Below are 17,277 nucleotides of genomic sequence, written 5' to 3'. Positions count from 1 at the left end.
GATCATATTATGCCAGAGCTTTATGTTCTACACTGGCTGCCAGTTCATTTCTGGGCCCAATTAAAATTGCTGGTATTAACCTTCAAAGTTCTAAATGGCTTGGAGCCAGGTTACTTGAAGGATAGTCTCCTTCCATATATATCTGCCCAGGCCTTAAGAGCATCCTCAGAGGGCCTTCTCTGGGTGACCCTGCCAAATGTGAGGTGGGTGGTACCCTGGTTGTGGAATGCCTTCTCCGGAGAGGCTCATCTGGCATCCATATTGTGGTCTTTTCAGTGCCCAGTGAAGACCATTTTGTTTTCCCAATCGTTTAAGTCCTTCAGTTTTAATAAATTGTATTAGTGATATTTTAGATATTTGTACTGCTGCTGTCATTCATCTTGGTTTTTACTTTGGCTTTATTCTGTTTTAAATTTACAGTTTTTATATTATGTTTTACTATGTTGTTGTATTTTATAGTTTTATTTGTTTTGTGAACCACCCAGACAGCTTCAGCTAGTGGGTGGCATAGGAATACTTAAAAAAAAAAAAGTCTTCCTCTGGTGCTGGGTTTGGAGTACCTCCAGTTTCAAAGACTCTGTTAACCTGGAAATGCTCAATCTACTGTTCATCATCCCAGCTCTGAAGCACAACATTCCCATAAATGGTCACTTGCAGGCTAGATCCACCAGTGGCGCAGCAGCCACTTCCTAGCAAGGGAAGGACAGGAGTCTCATGTTGGGTTTCAGTTTTGTCTTCTGAATGGCTAGCTCTGTGAAAGATCTAAATGTGGCCCTGAATTGCCATGGGTATCAATAGTGTCATCCCCTGTTGCCTTCATGATACTCAACAGGTATGTACTACAGTGGCTAATTTGGAATGAAGTGCAGCAAGCAATATCTTCATGCAGAGTTTGAGTAGCTGGCACAATGAAAATGTGGGATTTGGGAAACTGCAGTGTGATAGTTTACAAGTGTGCAGATAAAACGAAAAACGTGTGCACAGGTATACTTAGGTCCATAAAGGAACTTTGCAGTGGGAGAAAGAGGGATGGACAGTCTGATAAAACCTGGCAATACCCTGTTATGCTCTGTCCACTTGTATGGATGGGACAAGGAAAGAAGTAGGCACAAAGAAGTGTTAAAAGAACTGCAGTGCCTACTGTAGAGTAAAAGGTGGGTTGTGATTCTACAATGACCGGTAGTGTTGGTAGCTCCCATCTGAAAGCACCCACTGTCAGAAGGGAGATAAATTGTGTGTGAGTGAGACACACAGACAGAGTGGGAGACCACAGAAGAGATTGGGAGGGTGTTTGTAAGCAGGGTAGCATATGGAACAACAGTGCATGGGCATAGCAGGATTCCTCTGTTGGGACAGTTTAAAGAAACCCCTAAGAAAGGCAAAAAGGGGAAATTTGAACAATCTGAGGAAAAACAAGAATCTTCACGATTAACCTTACAGTGATGCAGTCTAGACATTAATAAATACAACTGTTTCTGATCCTTTAAAATTATCTTTATTTAAGTTTTCAATGAAAAGATAACAACTAAAATAAATAGGAACAAAAAAGATACAAAATTAAACTCAAGAATATTTTGAATAGTGGCTTGTTTTTGAATGGTATGAAATTTTGTATGTAACTTCTGGGTTGGAAACCACCCTAACCTATCTCATAGGATAGAGATAGGTTCCTTGACTTTGAATTAGTAGTACTGTATAAAGAACTGGAGTTTCCTGCATTCACTTAATTGCTTTCATCCTTATACTTTTTACATTTTGCAAGTCAGTGTTTTTTGGACAGAAGAGAAAGTGACTGATGCAAACTTAACACAAGGAATGAAGCTCATGCGAAGAATGCGAAAGGGCATTTCCTATTACTTTGCCTTTGGCTAAAAATTTGTCATCACTTTAGGATCAACACTGCTGGTTCCATCTCTTTACTGCAAGCTTCAGTGCATAGCATTGTTTGTTATGCTGCTTCAGCTACCTAAAAAATACACTAGGACAAATGGAGCAGGTTGGCCTGGTTCACATGTAACAACAACCCAGAGTATAGGTTGTCATTGAATTGTGGATTGTTGTTGAATCATGGATTGTTGTTGCATGCGAACCCTGTGTGTCATTAACTACGAACAACCCAGGAAGCAAACCCATGGTTTGTTGTTGGGTTGTGAACTCTGGGCTGTTCATGGTTAAACCATAGTGCAGGGTTCTCACGTAACAACAACCCAGGACTCAGCGACAACCCATCCATACTCAATCCATATTCAACCCATATTCTGGGTTGTCGTTACATGTGAATCAGGTTACTGAGTTGGATGCAACAAGGACAGCCATATCTAGCAAGCACATGAGAAGCAATACTATTAGTTGTGTGAATATATGCTGTCTATTCATGAGGTTTCTTCGGTAAAAGGGTGGCAGTTAGAGGAGGATGTTCCGGCTGAGAGCCTGTAATGAGTTATTCAGTTGCTCCTCTGGAAAGTATAGGGTCTTGTGAATCAGATCTTTGACAGCAGAAACATCATCTTCAGCTATGAGAAAGAGAGGCATACGCATCATCAGGTTGAGAAGTGTTGTAGTCTTAACAGGATAAGCTCTGCTATTCATAATCAACATATTTGGGTATTTGGGAAATACTGTAATCAGTGTAAGAATTTGGGGAATTCTTGCAATCCATAAATGCGTATTCTGGCAATGGTTTGGGGGAATTTTAAGCTGGAATCACAAGATCATGCCAGATCCAATGGGTGACCTTTTGCATGACCCTCAAGGAGAAGTCATCTTGCAAATTGATTCAATTGTTGACTTTTGCTGGACAGCCAAATAAATGTTCAATCTATCCACAAGACCAGGTTCCATGTGGATTTGTACCATGATGTGACTGCAAAAGTTAGTTACTGTGAGATGAATATGCTCTCACCTTCCATTTAAAAACAAACAAACAAGAATCTTCACGATGATAGTGCTATCAAAAGTAATTACCTATGTACAGAGACTAACCTCAGAATAATCAGTTTTGAACGAACAGCAGGAGAAACCTCTTGCCTTCATGCCCTGCTTAATTCTTTTCCCCCCATTAGCTAGCCAGAGGCTAGCTACCTAACGATGCAAAAAGAATGCATATGGCCTCTCATGTCTGACTGAGAAAAGCAGTCCTTATGTTCTGCTTCTATGAGCTGCAGAGAATGCTTGCCAGTGTACAGACAGTGCATGCTAATAGCTTTGAATATAGAAAGGTTCCTGAATTCAGGGGATGAGACCTCTCTCCACAAAGATTCATCTCCATCCCTATTAACTACCCTTGGAACAGAAAGGACCGATTACTTACCTGTAACTGTAGTTCTTCAAGTGGTCATCTGTGAACTTGCACACATGGGTTATGCGCCTGCACAGAATAGTTACTTGGAACGTTCTAAAGCTAAACCAAGTTTTAGGTGGGAGCCCTGCCCACCGCCTCTGCACACACTTCAGGCATGGCTCCCGCCTGCCTCTCGGTTCTAGGTCCACTGCAGTGGAGGAATAAAAAGGTGAGCCATTGAAGCAGGGGGGGAGGGTATATTGTGAGAGTTCACAGATGACCACTCAAAGAACCACAGAACCTGTCCTCCTCCTTCGTGGTCTCTGTGACTCACACATATGGGAGACTGAAAAGCAAGAGACTTGGATGGAGATGTCACGCTAGAAATGAAGAAAGGACCACTCTGCCAAAAGCTACATCGGTGCAAGCTCTGATATGTTTGATGAAGGCAGATTGGTGGTGGCAATGTTTGATGAAGGTAGAGATTTGAGCTCAGGTCACTGCGCTGCACAGTTGTGGGAGTGAGATATCTCTGAGGAAAGCGGCGGAGGATGCTATGTCTCTAGTCAAGTGACCACGTGCTTATCTGGGGGCTGGTAAGCAAGTATTAGCTGATTAGCAAGAAGTATGGCTGGAAGTATGGCCATTTGGCAAAGCACTGAGATTTATTTATTTATTTGTGACACTTGTTTACTGCTTAATATAATAAAATCCCTCGGTGGTTCACAATATCAAAATACATTTAAATACAATATTAAAAACACAACATTAAAAACACTTCCAACTACAGTAAAAACAATTCAAGGAGCAGTAAAACCGAGCGGCATGGTTAATTTACTTACTGCCCAGGGAAAGCCTGAATAAACAAGTGTGTTTTGGGGAGGCATTTCAAAGATGTCATGTTTTCTGTCTCCCAAACTGCATGAGGGAGGGTTATCCAGAGGGTGGGCGCCTCTATGAGAAGGCCTGTCATTGGGGTACTTCATGCTGACATTCCGTTCGGCTTGGAATGACGAGCAAGGCACCCCCGATGATGTTAAAGGTTGCCTGGGTATGTATAAGGGAAGGTGGTCTGCTAGGTGTTCTGGTACCAAGGCTTTTAGGGCTTGGTATGACAATAACATAACCTTGTACATGGCTTGGTAGGTAATAAGCAGCCAGTGCAGTTCTTTTAACACAGATGTTATGTGAGCACAGCTGGCTACTGCATTCTACACTAGCTGCAGCATCTGAACCATGCACAAGGGCAGCCCCATCTCTCCCCAAGAGATAACACCGAGAGATAACACCTTGGTCCCGAATGGCAGATGAACAGGCAAGTAGATTTTCTAAATGATGATGTTCTATGGATGTAGAACCAAACTGCCCTTCTGACATCTACAGAATGAAGAGAATGACCTCCACAGAAGAGATAGGTTGCGGAAGAAAAGTTGGTAGGATGATATCCTGAGTTAGATGAAATTATGAGACAACTTTTGAAAGAAAGAAGCAGTCCGGGCATACCACCATCTTGTCCTTATGAAAGGTTGGGAAAGTTAGTAAGGTCATAGTGCCATAGTTTGCTTGCTCTGCATGCTGAAGTGAGTCACTTTCATCATGAGGAGCTTTAAGGTCGAACTTAATTGGATCAGTACTACTGCCAGGATTGGGGGGCAGGGGTTGATAGAGATTAGCAAGTCCTGTGAGAAGAGAGAAACACCTTCAACATTGTCATGACTGACCAATAAGGCTGCTAAGTACACTTTGATAGAGGAAAAAGCTAAGCCTCAAGATTTCAAAGAAAGAAGTCCAATATGCTCAGTAGCCCATAGGATCATGGGTCCTCCTCTGTTGGAGCAAGAAATTTCAGAAAGGCCTTCCACTTGGCATTGTATGACACCCATTTGGAAGGTTTGTGTGAAGCAGTCATTACTTTCAGGCCCTTGTCAGAGAAACAGGGTTGCATATTCTCCGTGTAATGAGATGCCGCGTGTCCAGGTGCCTGATCCTCCCGTTGCTCATTGTGAGGAGGTCCAGGAGGCAAGGGAGATGGAGAAAGGTGTGGTTAGACAGATGGAGCCGTGTCACAAACCACGTTTGCCTGGCCACCATGGGGTTATGAAGACGCAATGAGCCCCATCGTCCTGTATCTTGTTCGCCACCTGTGTAATTATAGGAAGGGGGGGCAGTGTAGGTTGGAGTGCCTCCCCAGTGAAGAAGGAAAACATCTCCAAGAGAGTCCAGCTGTGCTGCAGAAAGAGTGGCATTTTATATTTAGTGCTGTAGCTGATAGCTGGGGTGCCCTGTATGTTCAATGGTTCTAGTACAACTGTTGGAGACAGTTCCAACTTGTGAGGGGAGGTCCCTGACCTGCTGAGTGAGTCAGCAAGAGTGTTGGATGTTCCTGTGAGGTGTATGGGGCAACATGGCAACGTACACACCAATCTCCAAAGTTTAGGGCAAGTCCAAGGAGGGGAAGGGATCCCGTCCTGCCCTGTTTGTTTATATAGAAGACAACTGTGATACTGTCTATTGCGATTTGGACAGAGTGGCCTCCAATGCAGGATTTGAGTGCCCACAGGGCTTTGGCAACAGCAAGAACAGCAGGTTGCTTACCTGTAACTGTAATTCTTCGAGCAGTCATCTGTGCATTCATACATATGGGCTCTGCGCCTGTTTGGAGCCTCGATTTGGGAAACTTCTATAGCTGAAGAAAATGCTTTTGGCAGGAACCGTCCCCCACTGTCCTACTGCACATGTCCCAGCGGGTTCCCACCCATCTCCTCAGTTTCCTGAGATGAACTAGCTGGCCTCCATCCAAGATGAACATTACACTTCAGTACTGACTTCAATAGTGACATCAACACCGAAGTAGGGGTGGTGGGTGAGTTGTGTGAATGCACAGATGACCACTCGAAGGACTACAGTTACAGGAACCTGCTTTCCTTATTCCTGGTCTCTATGACACATATGGGTGATTAGCAAGCTGATGTACTAAAGGAGGGTAGGTGTGCTACACTGTCCTAATGAAAGATCCATGACAGGACTGCACAACCAAAACTGCAGTCCTCTCGAGCCCGCACATCGAGTCTATAATGTGAAATGAATGTCAGGGACTTTGACCATGTTGCAGCCTGCCCCAAAGCCGTCAACATCAAAATGTCTAGCTCTGAATGGGCCTTAATCTGGCTGTCAACTCAATCCCAGCAAGCTCGTAAGTGAATTTGACAGCGTGGACGATCCAAGAGGCAAACTGTTGCAACAATACCTGCAGTCCCTTTTTGGGACCCCCGCAGCACACAAAAAGTTTTTGAGATTTGCGAAAAGCCTCAGTCCTGGCTTTACAGAAAGCTAGCCCTCGACCGACATCTAACATCTGTAATGCCGATTCCAAAGGCGATGAAGGGGATTGAAAAAACAGTGGTAGAACAGTATCCTGGTTAATGTGAAAATTGGAAACCACCTTAGGCAAGAAACATAGGCAGAGTATCAGGGCAGAGTATCACTTTGTCCTTATGAACAGCTAAATAAGGTGGGCCAATTCTAAGGGCGCACAGCTCGCTGGATCTGTGAGCTATAGTGATAGCCACCAGAAAAACAACTTTCCATGAAAGCAAATGAAAGTTAGACTTTGCCAAAGGTTCAAAAGGCTTTGCAGACAAAACCTTGAGAACTACTGACAAAATTCAATGAGGAACGGAGCCTTTACTGGAGGAACAAGATTCTTGATCCCTTTTAAAAACTGGCATATGAGGGGATAAGTAAAAATAGAAAAACCCTTGATGGTAGATGGTATGGTAGGTGGAAATAGCTGCCAGGTACACTTGGATCGAGGTAAGTTTAAGTCCTTTTAGAAATAGTGAATGGAGGAATGCCATCAATCAAGTCTGACTAAGCATTGAAACAACTAGACTCTGAAAACCTCATGAAACTTTTCCATTTAGATGCATAAGCTTTGCTTGTCATAGGTTTATGTGCTGTTTTCAGCACGTCTCTAATTTCAGAAGAAAATAGCTACATTACTGTTGGATCCTCCATGCTTAAAGTGTTGAGATAGGGATGACGAATGCGATCATGGTCCCTGGTCAGAAGCGCTGATATTAGTGATGACCAAACAAGCCTCTCTTTCGCTAGTTGCAAGAGGAACACGAATCAGGTTTGTCTGGGTCACCATGGCATGATTAGAATGCAGTCCATGCCGTCTTCCCTGATCTTCTGAACACTTGCTATCAATGGGAACAGTGAAATCAGGTAAAACTGAGCCCCTGACCACATCACCTGGAAGGCATCTATGAGACAGTTCCTGCCAGCTAACACTCTCAAGTAAAACCTGCAACATACCTTGTTCTGAACTGTTACAAACAGATCAATATCTGGGGTCCCCCAATGTCGAACCAGACAGCAGGGAATCGCTTCTGCCAACTGCCATTTGTGGGCCGACAAATAAACTCGACTGAGTCTGCTAGGAGATTGTTCTTGCCTGCTATATGGAGGGCAGTGTGAATCATCTCCCTGGCCCAATCAAAAATCTCCATAGTTTCGTTGACCAGAGATGACAGACAGGTACCCCCTTGTTTGTTGAGAAGCCACATTAGCATCTGTTAGCACCTGAACATGTCTGTTGCGAAGCTGCGTCTTGAAAGAATGAAGAGCTTTCTTTACTGCCAATAATTTACTGATATACATGAGCCTCTCGGTACCATCCCATTTGCCTTGTATCCTTAGAGGGCTCCCCAGCCTTGGAGCAAGGCATCGATCACGTGTATCTTGGATGGCAATGATGGAAGGAAGGGCAGGCCCTGAAGAAGGTTGTGTTGATCTGTCCATCACAACAGTGTGTCTGCATTCTTTCCTGGTATCATCAGCCAAACCTGCCTGCATTGCCTGTACCCAGAAAGGCCCTCAGGAACCAGGTCTGTGGTGGGCGCATATGAAGTCTCACCCAAGCAACCACTGAGACCATTGCTACCATGAGGCCCAAGAGTCATTGCATATAAAAAGCTCATGTTTTCCAACTCTGAGAAAGCTTGACTGTGAGCTTGCTCGAAGCTTGATCAAAGTCATGGCCTGGTCTCGAGAAAGGTAAGCCCATACTGAGTTCAAGACCGTGCTGATAAATGGGATCTCTTGCACAGAGGTGTAGTCATGCCAGGTCTCACCAGGTCATCATACCAGTACTTCTTCTGGAGCCGGGTCCCAGCTTACTGCTGTGGTGCATGCAGCTGGTAGCGCCCGAGAGGCTGTAGCCAGTCCTAGTGTGGCTGCTGCTGCTATTTCAGACTGCAACTACTTCTTGCTGCCGCTACCATGAAGCAGGTGTGTACGGAGCAGGAAGAGCAGCAAACTGAGCCACCTCTGCCCCCACCCAGAAAGGCCACCTGGGCAAAGCAGCCTCAGTCTGGCAAGGAGGGCACCTCAGCCCGGCCAGCAAAGGGTTACTTTACCCTCTTGCAGCCTTCCCGTCAGACTGTTTTGTCCAGCGTTGCTGCTAATGCTGTGCCTGTGTCTGAGACTGCACCTGCCCTGTTGCTGTCCAGTTTCGGGGAAGGGCCTACATGGGCCAGGCTTCAAGAGCTTGGTGGCTGCCTTCTCAAAGCTGCTGCTGGAGATGCTGAGCTGAGCTGGAGAAAGTGGTGCTCTCTTGCCTGCTAACGGGCGGCCTCTTCAGCTTCGAGCCCTGCACCCTCAGCAAGCCCAGATGGTGCTGGAGCTGCATGGCAACCAAGGACACACTAGCCAACATCAGACTCAGATAGGTTAGCAGCTCAGTCAGTTTGGTGGTGGCGGCAGCCAAAAAAGGCAGCAGGGAGGGCAGAGAGAAGGAGGAGGGGAGTCTATGAGTAAAAAACAAATTAAAAGAAAATTTAAAAATTAAATTGAAATGATAACAAAAATACCTGGAATGAAGCCCCACAGAAATCTATATGCCTTATGTGAGGATATATTGGGAAGACCGGATGCAGTGGCCACCTTGCCTGCCTCCGCACAGCCTTGAGCCGGGGCGCAGAACTTCTCCACAACATCTCTCAGCCAACCTTTCCCAACCTGGAGCCCTCCCTGTGTTGGATTGCAAATCCTATAATCCCCCCCCCCTGCTGCCACCAGCGTGGCCAATATGCTGCCTGGAGCCGATAGGAGTTGTCGTCCCACAAATCTGGAGGGCACCAGGTTGGGGAAGGCTGCAGCTGGCTGCTGCTCTTCTTGGCTGTTCCTGCAGAGGGTGAGGGCCTAAAGTGCATGTTCAAAGCAACCCTGATGGCCTTTAAATAGATTTATTAAGTAAAGTAGCCTTTCTCTTGTTTTCCCTCTCCACACACACACACTTCCCCCATTTAAACGGCTTTGCCCTTACTTGAGAGTAAGCCCCTGAACTTGATTCTTCTATCCATATAAGGTCACTATTTTATCTGAGGTAGAAAAAATTACATCATTATCATTGTCCATATTTGATGTATTGATTATATAATTAATTGAATGAATGTATAGCCTACTTTATCCCAAAGGCTCAGGGCTGCTAACAATATGCTAATCAATCTACCTTATCTTTCCCTCTTGCTGGCCACCAAAAGACAGTTTGAATAAAACATGTCTTCAGCTGCTTCTGGAAGATGAATAGACTTTGGTGTTTACAATATATGTGTTGCTTTACAGAGAGCAAAAAGTCAGGTCTCTGCCCCTAGAAGCTTACAATCTAAATTTAAATTTCATGTGTAATCTGAAATTACATAGATGTTTGAAACTGTCTGATCATATAAACTATTTATGATTATGATGTTCTCCTTTTTCCTCACACCTTTAGGAAGTAAGGGTGTGGAGATGTGAATTGCCTAGACCCCGTCCTCCTCTTGAAAATATGCCCCCATTGTTTTGAACTTTTTATTAAAAGAACACAGCAAGCTGATTTACATACTCTTAACTGAGGTCTATTTGTGGTGGGGGACCACATTACTGCATCACCCTTAAAACTCCTGATGCTTAAACTTGTTCTTGTCAGTTCTCAAAACTATACTCCAGCACCAACAGCTAGAGCCAGCTAGAGCACCCTCCAACCCCCTCCCACAATTCCAGGGCAAGAAAGGAGAACAGGGCCACAGCAACACACCAGCTCCCTCAATAAGTGTTTTTAGGGCTGGTGCCTTTTTGTGCTTTACAGCGTGTGTAGCAGCCATATCGGGGGTCAGACTAAGTAGCCTCATGCAGTCTCATGCTTCATGTTCTTGCTGAGCTCTTTCTCCCTTGAATATATTGTTGTAAGCTGACGAGACACAGGAATTCCTTATCTTGTCAAAGGTCATACAATTGTATATCTTGTTCTCTGCTGTTCTCTTCTGTTCTCTCCTTATCATGGCTACCCTATAACCCAGTTCTTGTATTATAAACAATAGTGCTAGGAGAAGAAATGTTGAGGACTGCAACCCCACACGGGAGGGAGAGGAGGAGCCGTTTCCTATGTGTCACAATGTCTATAAAAACAATGTGCTGATGTAAATCGGGGCATTTGGCGCTTTAGAAATGATTCCAGCCTTAAGCCCGCGCGTTAAAATAAAGAATCTCTTTTCCTTCACTCCGTGGTCTCTCTGACTCTGGGTTCTGCAACACGTGGAGCAGGGGGGATTTTATAGCAACGTTTCTTTCACATCTTGGAGGCAGATGGGTGGTGCAAATGAGAAGCAAGACGATGCCTTGTTCAGCTATTGAATGGTTGAATTATTAATATTTACTGTAAGAGTTGGCTTGTGCCATTTTATTTTTATCACACAATCCTATGCACGTTTACTCAAAAGTCAATCCCACTATGTTCAATTGCCAATTGGGCTTTCTCCCAGGTAAGTGTGCAGAGGACACACTTCCCAGGAAGTGCCTTCCCAGGATCTCTGTAAATTTAATTTGATATAAACACATATTGGATTGCACTGTTAATTCTAGACATTAATTTCTACAGTAAGTGGAATTGCCAAATGCAACCTGCTTTGTCAGCTACAATTTTTGGTACAAAATGTATGTGTGTGTGAGTGAGCGAGCGAGCGAGTGAAAGAGATTTTAACACCCCTGCATTTTTTCTTAGAAGTCCAACTGAAATACCACTGCCTTACTCTCAGCTGCACTGTTTATGGATCCCAGTTGAAGTACTTTAGAGCAGGTAAAGAAATATTAAGTATTTTAATAATTAATTTACATTTTTATCCCACTTTTCCTCCAAGGAGTTCAATGTAGCTTAAATTCTTCCCTTTACCCCATTTTATCTTTGCAACAGTCCTAGGAGGTAGGTAAGTGAGAAGTAATCTTCATGGCAAAGTACCTTGGCCTCCCAAATCCTTGTCCCACACTTGGCTGTCATTTCAGAATTATTAAAACTGGAACTTGTCTTCTTCTTGCTGAACCTCCAAAAGACATACCCTCATCCTGCATTCATCGTTCAACAGAATGCCAAAGTAAGTGACTGAAAACTCATTTTTATTATATAATCTTAGAAGGTGGTATAATCTTAGAAGGGGGCCTGGCTGTGACTATCATGGAGGGACCCTGCACTTCTGAATTTGCCACTACATTACTGCTCTTGCGCTGGTTCCAGCTTGGACTTTTCCTGATTGACATTGAGGCCTAGAGAGGTTAGGAGGTTCCAAATGAGCAACACTGACCATGTTAGTTGTTGCTCTGATGATGCCACCAGCAGCCAGTCGTCCAGGTATGGGTAAATTTCGATGCCTTGGATACGGAGATATGCACACACCACTACTATGCACTTCATAAATACCCTCCGTGTGGTGGCTAGACCAAAGGAAAGAACCCTGAATTGGAACATCTCGGACCCAATGATGAACCTGAGGAAGTGCTGATGAGACGGTTCTATGGAGATATGAAAATAAGCATCCTTGAGGTCTATTGCTGAGAACCATACCCCTTGCCGAAGGAGAGACAGGATTGTGGCTAGCATGGTCATTCGGAACTTCCATGTTCTGATGTACTTGCTGAGGTTCCAGAGATCCAATACTGGGTGAAGTCCTCCATCTTTCTTCAGCACCATGAACTAGCTGGAGAAAAACCCATTCCCTGCTTGGAACAAAAGTCAATTGCGCCTTTCCTTCAAAGCACTGTAGTCTCGAAGTGCAGGGCTTCTGAACGGGCAGACCCTCAAAAGGGGGAGGACTTTGAACTCTATGCTGAAATTGTACTAGATAATAGTCAGGACCCAGGAGTCTGATATTATAAGGGCCTAATTTGGAAGAAAGCGCGACAGATGAGATCCAAAAAAAGGGAGAGACACATTGGGATGAAGAGAGTCAACGTCTCTGCTTAGAACCGCTGTCTGTTTTGGGCTGGGACTGACGGAACCAGTTAGAGGATGATGTTTGCTGCTGAAAACAATGGTACTATCAATCTATTGCCTGGATTGATTGCATGGTTGGCAGTGAAACCAACGTCTAGGCTTGTAAGCTGGGAGATGTTCCTGCTGTCCCAGCCCCATCTTTGTTGCTGTTGTTTTGGCTTTTTGAATAACGCCCATGGCTTTGTCAGTTTTAATTAAGTTTGAAGTCCCTCACCATCGAATAGGAGGTCCTCGATGTGAGAGCTGGGCTCAGTTCTTAAGTCAGTGGAACCAAGCCAGGTGTGTCTGCGAAGAGCCACTGCTCCCACCATTGCCTTAGCTTCACAATCTGCCTGGTGTTGGGTGGTATTAATTTGGTGCCATGACAGCTTCATAGCCTCTATCTGGAGCAATCTAGCGAGTTCCTCGTGATTTTCAGGGAGTTGATTGCATAGTGACCCGATCTTTGCCCACAGGAACAACGGGTACCTAGACATTGTGGCCTGGTAATTGGCCACTCACAGTCCCAATGCCGCTGAAGAGTAAATCAGTAAAGAGTAAATTCCCAAGAGGTCTAGACAATGCCCCTCTTTATCTCCTGGGGAGGCATGGATCTTCTGTGACTTGCCCTGGGACGACTCAACAATAATGGCATTAGGACGATGGTGAGTGAATAAAAATCCTCCATCCTTTTCTTGAATCCTACTGAGTGACCCCAGATATTTTGAAGCTGGTGTCATTGAGGCCAGAGCCTTCCAGGACTGTTTGATGGTTTGGAGCAAAGTTGGTAGAAATGGAATGGCTGCTGGAGCTTCTGTGTATATCACATCAAACATTTGATTGTAAATGTGGTTGAGGGTGTCATCAATGGATGCACTGAAAAGGCATTCACCATCAAATGGGAAGTCCTCCACTCTCGATCTGGCTTCTTGGCGAAGTCCTGCAGTTCAGAGCCAGGCATGATGTCTCAGTGAGATTGCGGGTGCCATTGCCTTTGAGCTGCAATCAGCCATATGGCAGGCTGTGCTGATCTGCTGGCCTGCTAGCCTGTGGGCTTCAGCCTGGAATATCATTGCCAGGTTCTTAACATCTTCCAGGAGACAGATGAAGAAGGTTGTCACTTTTTCTCATAGGCACTGTTGGTAGGCTGCCATGCATGCCTGATAGTTCGCCATGCAGAGTACCAGGGCTGCCATGGGGTAAATTCTGTGCCCCACTGAGTCTAATTTTCTTCCCTTTGAATCCACACGAGCAGAGTGAGGCTTTTGTTTGGTCTTTGATTGGGATGGCTCCACAATTATGTAGTTTGGTGTGAGGTGCTTGAAGCGGAAGAAGCAATCTTCTTCTTGAACCCTGTATAGATTCCCTCTGTTCCTAGATGCTGACAGAAGAGCAGAGAGTTTCACCCAGGATTGTTTGATTACGTGGAGTAACGTAAGGAGCACTAGGATGGTAACCAGTGGAGCTAAATCTGTTTGCAGTCTCTTTTAAAGACTGGGCCTGTCACTGGGACTGGGGGGACATTAATCGCTAGTCTAAGGGATTTTGCCATTCTGAGAATTTGCTCTGCATATGGTCTGATGAGGAGAGAGGATTTTGATCCCCTATGGCGGTGTCTTGTGAGGAGGTTGAAGCTTGGACAGAAGACGAGTATTTTTTTTAATACTTTTTATTTTTATCTTTATAAATGAAATAAACAGTACCAACAACCTAACTAAAGTTTCCCAAAAATATAATATTCTTAGGAGGACACAGCAATAACGAAAAGGAGAAGAAAAGAAAGAAAAAATATTTTAAAGGATTACATTTAAATTCCAATACACACAGACTTCAAATCCCATTCTACTTAAAAAATTAAACCTATAACATTGGCAATATTACAATTCAATACAGCATAAATAATCAACCTTACATTTCAGTATCATATCATCAGTCTTATCACAAGGAAGCAGGCCTATAATTCATTTCCAGTAACCGTATATTGCCCTTCAGTTAACATATAATAGTAGAGCTTAACAATTTAACCAGCCAAAAATCTTACTAACCAGTCTCATAGTAATGATGATAATAATAATAAAAAGGAAGGAGATTAAAAAGGATAAATAATAACAAAGGTAAAAGGTAAAGGTGTCCCCAACCAGTCGTGTCCGACTCTAGGGTGCGGTGCTCATCCCCGTTTCTAAGCCGAAGAGCCAGCGCTGTCCGAAGACGCTTCCGTGGTCATGTGGCCGGCATGACTGAACACCGAGGTGCACGGAACGCTGTTACCTTTCCCGCCGAGGCGGTACCTATTTATCTACTTGCAATTTCTTGCTTTCGAACTGCTAGGTTGACAGAAGCTGGGACTGAAGACGGGAGCTCACTCCGTCACGCGGCACTCGGGTCTCGAACTGCTGACCTGCCGACCTTCCAGTCTGCAGTTCAGCGTCTTAACCACTGAGCCACCGCGGCCCTTAAATAATAACAACTCACTAATAAATTTTATGTTATATAATACTAAAGCTTAAAAGCAACCTTACAACAGTCAGTAATAGATTTTGTACTAGATATATAAATGAGTGTGCACATTTCTATACACCCTCAAACAGTATATTTAAGTACAGTATATCATATCCATTTTAAAGAGAAAGGATTAAAAAAAATGAGAGAAAAATGAGAGAAAGCAGACAGATATATGTATAAGCAATAATCTCTGGCCTAGCCTGAATCATACAGACTAAACATAGCCAGGTAACTAAACATGTTTGTAGATTCCAGTTCATGGGGCTGGAACAGAAATCTCACGCATTTTTGCATTTAGCCATGCCTCCGCCATTTTGTGATTTAGGAACTACTTCATCTAACCTTCAGAAACAATGCAAAATGTAGCAGGATATTTTAAGTGATATTGTAAGTTCATTTGTTTTGCCAGATTTTTCGCCTTGATGAATTGCCTTCTTTTATCAGCAACTTCTTTGGTGTAATCCGGAAACAACATAACTTTATCTTGTTTCCAAAAAAAGATTTCTGCCCCCTCTTGCCAAACGCAGGATATAATTTCTTGTGGAGATTCTTGCAAATTGGACTATAATCGTATAACCAGTCCCTTTGGTTATAGAGAATGCCTGCTCGATTATCAAGTAAATAATCAGATGGCACAGGGAGTATCTCATGCAAAAGCTTATCTACAAAAGTAGACAAATTCACATCACTAGGCAGATCCTTAATACCAATGATACGTACATTTGCCCTGCATGTAAAAGCCTCCAGAACTGGGAAATTCTGACAGAAAAATTGTTGACAAAAACTTGTGTCACAGTTTTGTTCGCTGCCACCCTATCTTGCAGCTTGTTAACCTTCGCCTCCATTTTTTGCCAAGAAGTGTTAATTAAATCCACAGCCTCTTGCAGGGCGGTGATAGAATTCTGAATTGTATCCAACCTCTTAGCCTGTTCAGCAAATTGCGAAGACAAAGTTTTTATCAGCATAAGTAACTCCCCTGTATCTTCGGTTCTCGGAGCCTTTGCCAAAGGAGGTACGGGGGGGTAGGCGGAGATCCAGTTCCTTTTTTTCACCGTGCTGTAGCCATGTTTCTCTTCAAATAGATCTTGCAGGTCCTCAAATATCCTCAAATATTGTTAATAGTTCTTAAACCATTCCTCAAATATTGTTGGTATTTCTTAATCCATAAATTACAATGGCGCACGTCAGCCCTGATTTTTCCTAATTAGACAGGAGTTTCAAAACAACTTTTAGTGCTGATTAAGCTCTGGGAAGCTAGTCTTGGAATCCATCCCCTCTGCTGCTTCGCTGAGAGGACTATTTTTCCAAGACTTCATCTAGATGCTGCTCTTGCCTCCCCTTTTAATTCTAGGGGAGAGATGAAAAGGTTTTTCAACCTTTTAAAAAGCTGTTTGAGATAACGTCCCACGGAGATTCCCTGGAATGCTGCCAGGGCGACATTGGCTCCGACCACAAGAGACAGAAGACGAGTCTGAGCAATAGTCGTCCTGTGCCAAAGAGGGTCGTTACTCAGTGTTTGTATATTAGGGGCCAAAGATGGCTGAGTAAGCTGCACTACTGGCGTACTGACTGTGTAGCAGCTGGTGGCTCCAGGAATGTTTTCAGAATTACATCCTGAAAGATATTGGCTGGAAGAGGAGAGTGGAGAGTGAGTGGCAAACTTGTAAGGTCCAGTACCAGGTTAAGTTCTGGTAATTGGGCCTCAAGTGGTTTAGATACAGTGTGAGAAGGTGTTGCAGAGTTAGAAGTCACTTTAGATTGTTCCAGATGGTGAGAAGAACAAGAGCATTGGCAATGGGGACAGTTGCACTGAAACACTCTCCATAATATTCTGCGCTGGAAGAAGCTGAGAAAAGGCAGAGCTGGTTTCTTGCAAATGGAGGCCAAGGCAGTGCGCAGAGGCCAGTTCAGCACACCCATGTATGCTCACTTGAAGGCCTGCTCCCACAATAGGGCACAGAGGCAAGCTGTTCTGTTTCTCCTGGCCTGCTGGAGTGTACCCTGTGTGCCTCTCCAAGGCAGAGAAGGCAGTTGGAATGTCTGTCAGTCAACAGCATTTTCCCACCACAGCCGGCACACTTTCTGAAGAAGGCCTTGGAGATCAAGCACCCATAAGGGGCAGAAAGAAAAACTCTGAGGAAATAGGGAAGAAAGACAGACACTAAGAATCTTTGGAGATCTTTTAGCCATGAGGCATGAGAACATTCCA

At 44.2% G+C, this 17,277-nt stretch overlaps 1 protein-coding gene across 22 annotated transcripts in view; it reads right to left on the bottom strand.

Moving 5' to 3' along the window:
• Positions 1–1,474: 1,474 nt before the first annotated feature.
• Positions 1,475–17,277, bottom strand: part of ITFG2 (integrin alpha FG-GAP repeat containing 2) — a 98,102-nt gene continuing 82,299 nt past the window's right edge. For 11 of the 22 annotated variants that reach the window (XM_084859949.1, XM_084859934.1, XM_084859937.1 and 8 more), the window contains one exon: positions 1,475–2,513. In XM_084859949.1, the coding sequence (XP_084716075.1) occupies positions 2,404–2,513 (110 nt within the window). In that variant the 3' untranslated portion in view covers positions 1,475–2,403. The other 11 variants (XM_084859950.1, XM_084859941.1, XM_084859945.1 and 8 more) reach the window with 5 other exon arrangements.

Source organism: Heloderma suspectum, chromosome 5, assembly GCF_057233095.1.
Source record: "Heloderma suspectum isolate Gila_16-S chromosome 5, 16-S_ref, whole genome shotgun sequence".
In the NCBI taxonomy this organism is placed as follows: Eukaryota; Metazoa; Chordata; class Lepidosauria; order Squamata; family Helodermatidae; genus Heloderma; species Heloderma suspectum.
This window is presented reverse-complemented; position numbering and strand designations above follow the sequence as displayed.